At 40.3% G+C, this 7929-nt stretch overlaps 1 protein-coding gene across 1 annotated transcript; it reads right to left on the bottom strand.

Annotated features, from left to right (window-relative positions):
* Positions 1 to 1111: 1111 nt before the first annotated feature.
* LOC123519032 (facilitated trehalose transporter Tret1-like) lies at positions 1112 to 7633 on the bottom strand. The gene is made up of 8 exons (XM_045280165.1): positions 7392 to 7633; positions 6940 to 7041; positions 4768 to 4844; positions 4534 to 4684; positions 3765 to 3927; positions 2912 to 3613; positions 2676 to 2793; positions 1112 to 2541 (listed from the first exon to the last, which is right to left on the bottom strand). The coding sequence occupies exons 2-8, from the start codon at positions 6965 to 6967 to the stop codon at positions 2359 to 2361; spliced, it is 1422 nt and encodes a 473-aa protein (XP_045136100.1). The 5' UTR covers positions 6968 to 7041; positions 7392 to 7633; the 3' UTR covers positions 1112 to 2358.
* Between the last annotated feature and the right edge of the window lie 296 nt (positions 7634 to 7929).

The following is a 7929-nucleotide window of genomic DNA, read 5'->3' as shown; positions in this document are numbered from 1 at the left end:
GCCCCTTTGCCGTCCCTGCCTCTTAATTTATTTTTCTGCAGCATCTTCTTAAAACCTCCTCCCATTTTCACCCTCGACCGCTTCCTCATTAGTGATTATCTCCTCCTCCTCCTCCTCCTCCTCCTTCTCCTCCTCATCTTCCTCCACACACACACACACACACACACACACACACACACACACACACACACACACACACACACACACACACACACACACACACACACACACACACACACACACACTCTCTCTCTCTCTCTCTCTCTCTCTCTCTCTCTCTCTCTCTCTCTCTCTCTCTCTCTCTCTCTCTCTCTCTCTCTCTCTCTCTCTCTCTCTCTCTCTCTCTCTCTCTCTCTCTCTCTCCACTATCAAGATCAAACCACAAACGTTGCATATATAATCATGACTTAAGTTCCTGTGATAGGTTCCTTGGGGCCCATATTGATTGTTACGGTGTTCACTCTGAGTCACACAAGAAAATTGATATATAGGCAAAAAGAGAGTCCATGGAGATTACAATGTATGCAACGCTGTACGCTTATCATCTACTCGCACCTTTCATGAGCCAGTTAGCTATGGCATCAAATGATTGTGCTTCTAATGGCAACGAACGATAAAAATAGGTATGATTGCGTGCAAATAAGTAATAACGTTAAATGATCCCTGAATTATATATCCGCCATATTGTAGTGATTAGAATCTGAGAAATATGTATGAAAGGAAAGATTCAGTTATTCGCTTTAGATCCATTTACATGAAATAGAAAATCCATTTTTCAAATCATTAATTAATATTAGAAGGTAGAAGTGATGTTCACATTATAGAAAAATATTCACATTTTTTTTTCCAACAATATTTAGGAACTGCTGTTATTCCAAACCAGTAGAAAATAGATGTGAAACAAATGTTCAGTTTGAAAGCAAGAGGTGCTCCATCCAGGCTAGTCATCCATGAAATACAATGAAAGAAAACGAAGACATGCTTATGTTGTGAAAATCTATGGTGTCGCACCTTCGCGTTTATTTAGGATTGAGTGGGACACCGGGGAGACGAGTCCTTTCCTGCGGTAAGCGACACTGCTCTAGTACTGTGGGCCCCCTGGGGTATGGTTGTGTATACATATTTGTCGTCTTCATTTTCCTCCCACAATGAATTACTTTTCTGTTGGCATGGATTTAATTTTTGTAAATAAAAGTAATAAGATAGCTAGAATTTTTTAATGTCAACTTACTTTGTACAGGATTGTCCAAAATTACATGGCTTGCTTTATTCACACTGCATGCTTGGCACCAGCCAGGAGCAGGCAGTCTGCGTTTTCAGCTCAAGACTCGCACGCCGCGGTGCCGGCGGCCTTCAGGGCTGGACACTACTGGGCAGCGGTCTCGAAGCGCCGCTTTCGTGGAGCCAGCTTTTCTGCCCCCGCTGGCTTTGGCTTGTGTCCTATTGCAAAAATTAGTCTACGGCTTTTGCTCCTTCATGACAAGTCGCATCTTGGATTTCCTGGACGTTTCACTTGTTGACAACCTTACCTGAATCATTTGCTCCTTACATTACCACTGTTGACACTGAACGTAAGATAAATCCCTTGATTGCACGTAGGATTTAAAGAAGGAAAAGATTAACTACATTTTTGGGTCAGTTTTTTATTGTGTGGTCTCCACATCTTTTCTGCAGCCAATGATGAGCATCGATACTCGGAATTATTTCCGGTGATAATAATATACCAATATTAATTAGTGTAGTAATTAAATCGTGTAATATAAAAAACGACTGCAACAGAGAACTGTATTTCATGACATGCAGTTATCACAATTATGTCTAGAGTTATAATGTGTGTATTCTGATGTAATGCAGATGACATGTACAGTGACCAACCAAAAATCTTTACATAAATGTGTCAATGTATTAATGTATGTTTGTCGTTGCATTATGAGGAAAAAGCGTAAATGATGCTAGTATAACGGTATTACGATTGAGTTGCTAAGGCAATACTAACACCAATACAAAAATATTGATCAATATTCATCGTCAGTATGCTGTATGCATTGTGGTATTGCCCATCCTCGAGAGTGATAGAAATTTAAGCTATGTAAAGCAAAGATAGTAGTGATTAATTATAACTATTTTGATAAACTATAGAATTCCCTATCTGTTTCTGTATTCTTACCTTTCTATGATCCAAATTAATTTAAGTGGGAGGTTTCAAAATATTTATCTCATTGGCTAACTCTTTTGATCTTATTCCGAGACCAAACGACACTTTTTATTTTCTTTCTTCTTAATCGTAAATTTTGTTGCCCTTGACCGGTTCCCCTCCTGCATATTTTTTCTTGAATTATCTTTCCTCCATGTCCTGTATCAGCCAACATTCTCGCCTTTGGTTTCTCGAACAAATATAAGGGTAAAAATTACAGCGACAAAGCTAATGGCAGCACAGAACCAGTAATACCCGGAAAGGGTGAATGCGTCTACCATCAAGTTGTATACTTGTAACACCAGGAAAGAACACAGCATCCCTGATGAATAACATATAGAGAAGGTCTGGTGTGGGGAAAAAATAAACAAGAATTAGAATATTAAATTTGCTTGACTTGCAATGTGTTCAGATAGATATTTGAAAACTGAAAAAAAATACATTATAACGTTATGAGATTTTGATAATAGAGACAGCTTACCTGACCCCGAACACTGGTAGGAAAGTACTCTGCTGATAGGAGGAAGGTCACTGGCTGGGCTCCTATCTGCAAGCCGAACGAGATCATTATGACGCTTACCAGTGGCACCCAACCCAGTCTGCAATACAAAAGAGGTACTTGATAGAAAATATATAAAAAAAAAGCTGCCTATATCTATGTTCATGAATGGTGTTTCATCATAGCTAACAGTAGAAAAGGCACATTGTTCAACCCACGCAGAGGAAGTGGTGTCTTCAGGTGTCGCCGTCTCAGTCAGGTGAACATACACCCCGAGGACAATCAAGAAGACTGAAGAGATGGCGTATGATGCTACCAAACTTGGTCGTCGGCCCATCCGATCTACTAAAAGGAATGACACCAGCATCCCAACAATCCTTACTACTGCCACAGTGGTTGTGCCAATGTCGGCGTCCATGGGGTACCCTGCCTCCCTCAGGATACGGGCCGTGTGGACAATGAAGACATCATTTCCACAGAGAAATAGGAAAGCCATAAGCATTACCACAATGATAATTCGTTTCACTATATACCGGTTCAGAAGTTTCTGCCATCCATCTGCACGGAAAGAATTCTTCATTTCTATAACTTCTATTTCTGATTTCAGGTTTGCGTGAGGGCCTCGTAGCTTTCTCAGTACTCTCAGTGCCTCAATTTTTTCTCCACGCACCACCAGGAGGGTTGGAGAATCAGGTAAAAAGAAACTGCCAATCAGGAGAAGTGAAGGAGGAATTGTACATATCATAGCCAGGTGGAACCATCGAACAAAGTATCCCACGCCTACGGCAAAGAGACCCCCTAACGTTACGTTCAGGCAGAGAATGTTGTACATGATACCTCGCACCTCTGCGTCCACGATTTCTGTTGTATAGAGAGCTCCGGCCACAGCAGAGACTCCGCTCGTAAATCCCAGCAGCAATCTGTTACGAGGAACCCTAATAAGACTTAACTTATATACATATATATATATATATATATATATATATATATATATATATATATATATATATATATATATATATATATATTTAGTGATGTCATATTAAATTAAAGTTCCCGGTGATAAAATACCTGGCAAGAAGCAAGACATGGACGTTGGGAGCAAGAGCGAGGGCCACAAGCCCTATAAGCCAAGGAGCCACTGCAGTCTGCATAGACCTGCGCCGCCCCAGCCGTGTAACCATTGTTCCACCCATCAACACCCCGAGGATGCTTCCTAGGGATACCAGGCTGCCTATATATAAGATATATATATATATATATATATATATATATATATATATATATATATATATATATATATATCAATCATTGCAAATATCAGTTGTCACTGATATGAATTAAGAGCTCATGAGTGATATTGGACTTGACTGTTCTAAAGTTTCGGCCGTCAGTAAACCATCTCTGTGCACAAGTATTTCACCTGCACGAGTATGCATATCTTTGGTAACAGCTATCACTATGATGATATACCCTTTCTTGAAAGGAAATATCATCCTTGACCTAACTGTTTTTACCAGAACTCAAGATTATGTAGATACTGCGATATTCGCATAATGTAAGGTCTAGGGAAGTACTCTTCCTTGGATGGTCTGTCCTCGCCGATAGCTGTCACCCTCCGTCATCTCCACCCACAAGTTTAGCCTGCGATCTTAGTGTTATGTCTGTCAAGTGTTGTTACATAATGTGATATTGCCCTCTTCAGTAAATGTATGAACTCTTATATCAGTACTTAAGTATGAATATATTTATGTATACTATCTTGAAATCTACATTTTTTTTTTATTGTATGTAACGAAACTGCAAAAAGAAAAAAAATATAAGCCTGATATTTAGATACCTGTCATATCCACTTGCATCGACGTGAGAACAAGTTCAGTTCCAACCCATGTGACATTGTTCCGTGCTAAGTCAGAGAGGGCTGGAGAAGGCCAAGTGAGAACTGAGCCTGTTGAAAAATGTCCGAGCGATGCTATAATCGTAAACCCAAGCTGTAAACAAGAGATGGAATTGAATAAAGGTAATTTTAATAGACAGAGACGGAAAATTAAGGCAGATAAAAGTCAAAACTTACCTGTTTTAGAACACGGAAACTCCTTGCACTCCGTGATTCCTGTTCTTTGTTTTGCAGCATCTCTTCTTCCTGAAGATCTGGAGAGAGAGAGAGAGAGAGAGAGAGAGAGAGAGAGAGAGAGAGAGAGAGAGAGAGAGAGAGAGAGAGAGAGAGAGAGAGAGAGAGAGAGAGAGAGAGAGAGAGAGAGAGAGAGAGAGTCAATCACTACGGTGAGATGCTGTTAAACATTACTGCAAAAATTATCAAACAGAGACACACACAACACACACACACACACACACACACACACACACACACACACACACACACACACACACACACACACACACACACACACACACACATACTAGTTTATATGAATCTATCTAAAGCATGCGGCATTTTGTACAGAATTCGCCATAAGCTTACGACTGAAACAATGCTAAGTCTGTATTACACATTATGTTATTCTAAAATCATGCACTGTATATCTGTTTGGGGTTCAACTTGCCCATCATTTCTGGATAACATCTTTAAATTTCAGAAAGCTATTTCAAGAGTATCAACGTTCAAGAAAAAATTTGATTCTACTAAACATTTATTTTCATCTCTAGGATTGTTGCAAGTTCCATATATACATAAATATTTCATTTTGATTACTATATTCATTTGTATACAAAATAATGATAATATTTTTACAGTACAAGATCATGCTCATAACACCAGAAGGAACCAAGTGAACCTAATATGTCCTCCATTTAGAACAACTTTGTTTCGCAATTTTCTTTTGTATTTTGGCCCGGACGTTTAGAACTCGATGCCCAATGAAATAGAGCAAAACCTAAACCGTTGTGCTCTGAGTAGCTTTAGATATAGAATAAAAAAATATATTTTCTGGCTGAACAGGCACATGAAATGGAAACTCAGACTATATAGTACGAGTGCGCTGTGTTATGGTGTATGGATATAATTTGTGTGTAAGAATGAGAGCTGGAATTTATATATGTACTATGTGTTTATATGTGTGTATGTATGTGTATGTAAGTATGTAATTGTATTATATGGATTTAGTTAGTTTTGTATATAATGTATTACTTAGTTTTAAGTATATACTAAATTTCTTAGTAAGGATATAATGTTTTTAATTTTCCATTAAGTTCCGCATGGATGAAGTAGATTTTGTTTACCTTGTTTAGTTATTAGGTCTGCTGACGAGTTTTTCTCTGCAGACCATACCACAGGATATGTAATAATGTATGTATATACATTGTTAGTTGTTTATGGCAATAAACTATTTGAACTTGTACTTGAACTCGAACACACACACACGCATATACAAACCTGCACACACACACACACACACACACACACACACACACACACACACACACACACACACACACACACGGTAGCTCAGTGGTTAGAGCGCTGGCTTCACAAGCCAGAGGACCGGGGTTCGATTCCCCGGCCTGGTGGAGATATTTGGGTGTGTCTCCTTTCACGTGTAGCCCCTGTTCACCTAGCAGTGAGTAGGTACGGGATGTAAATCGAGGAGTTGTGACCTTGTTGTCCCGGTGTGTGATGTGTGCCTGGTCTCAGGCATATCCAAAGATCGGAAATAATGAGCTCTGAGCTCGCTCCGTAGGGTAACGTCTGGCTGTCTCGTCAGAGACTGCAGCAGATCAAACAAACAATCACACACACACACACACACACACACACATACAAACCTGCGCACACACACACTCACACACACCTGGTAGCTCAGTGGTTAGAGCGCTGGCTTCACAAGCCAGAGAACCGGGGTTCGATTCCCCTGCCGGGTAGAGATATTTGGGTGTGTCTCCTTTCACGTGTATCCCCTGTTCACCTAGCAGTGAGTAGGTACGGGATGTAAATCGAGGAGTTGTGACCTTGTTGTCCCGGTGTGTGGTGTGTGCCTGGTCTCAGGCCTATCCGAAGATCGGAAATAATGAGCTCTGAGCTCGTTCCGTAGGGTAACGTCTGGCTGTCTCGTCAGAAACTGCAGCAGATCAAACAGTGAAACACACACACACACACACACACACACACACACATTAGAGTATGGAATTTCTGAAGAGATAATAAGTGTTCTTTTTGTTTCACCTTTATACTAAGTTGATTATTTCTCTTGTGTCTACATTTTCTCTGATTCCATAGAAGAAAAGTTACCTCTGCAATCGTTTCCAGCTATTTCCATGGCTGATGATGGCTTACTGAGTCTTCACGTCCACCGTCTTAATGCCACAAAATCGTCTTGCATCTGCTGGACGTCTGAATAGAAAGTACTCCTTCATGAAAGTTCGTAAAGTTTGTGTAGTTGTGATCAGATTCAGAACATAAGTAACTTTTTTATTAACTATATATAAACTGATGGTTTGCATATTATTGCACAGTACTGACTTAAAATTGTGGTGTCCCTCATATTTTTTTAACAATTTGAAATAGAAAGATTTTTCATGGAATGTTAACCACTAGATAATAGCATTGTTGATATGTTTCTTTGATCCATATTATGGATTTTCATGGATAAAGTAGTATTTTGCAAATAACTGCAGTAATTCAATATTATTGAAATTATGAACCAAGTATTGCGAGAATGGAGGAATACACACGTAACTCACTTTCTGGTGCTGCGCTTCAGTATGTGAAGATACTGAAGTTATCAGATATGATAACTGACTCACAGACAGTCACCGTTCACGGGCTACGAAGCGACACTGTGTAATAAACTGACCAACACAGATCTGTTGTGTTGACACTATGGTAGAGAGTGACAAGGCATACAGGAGTTTCATCAGTGCTGCCAAAGTTATACGTGTGCTGTTCTCCTTATGCGCGTGCACACACATAGATACACACACACACACACACACACACACACACACACACACACACACACCGCGTAGTGTAGTGGTTAGCACGCTCGACTCACAATCGAGAAGGCAGGGTTCGAATCCCGGCGCGGCGAGGCAAATGGGCAAGCCTCTTAATGTGTGGCCCCTGTTCACCTAGCAGTAAATAGGTACAGGATGTAACTCGAGGGGTTTTGGCTTCCTTTCCCGGTGTGTGGAGTGTATTATGGTCTCAGTCCTACCCGAAGATCGGTCTATGAGCTCTGAGCTCGCTCCGTAATGGGGAAGACTGGCTGGGTGACCAGGA

The sequence above is a fragment of the Portunus trituberculatus genome, chromosome 44 (genome assembly GCF_017591435.1).
Source record: "Portunus trituberculatus isolate SZX2019 chromosome 44, ASM1759143v1, whole genome shotgun sequence".
Classification (NCBI taxonomy): Eukaryota; Metazoa; Arthropoda; class Malacostraca; order Decapoda; family Portunidae; genus Portunus; species Portunus trituberculatus.
The sequence above is the reverse complement of the archived record's forward strand: the minus strand, read 5'-3'. Positions and strand labels throughout refer to the sequence as shown.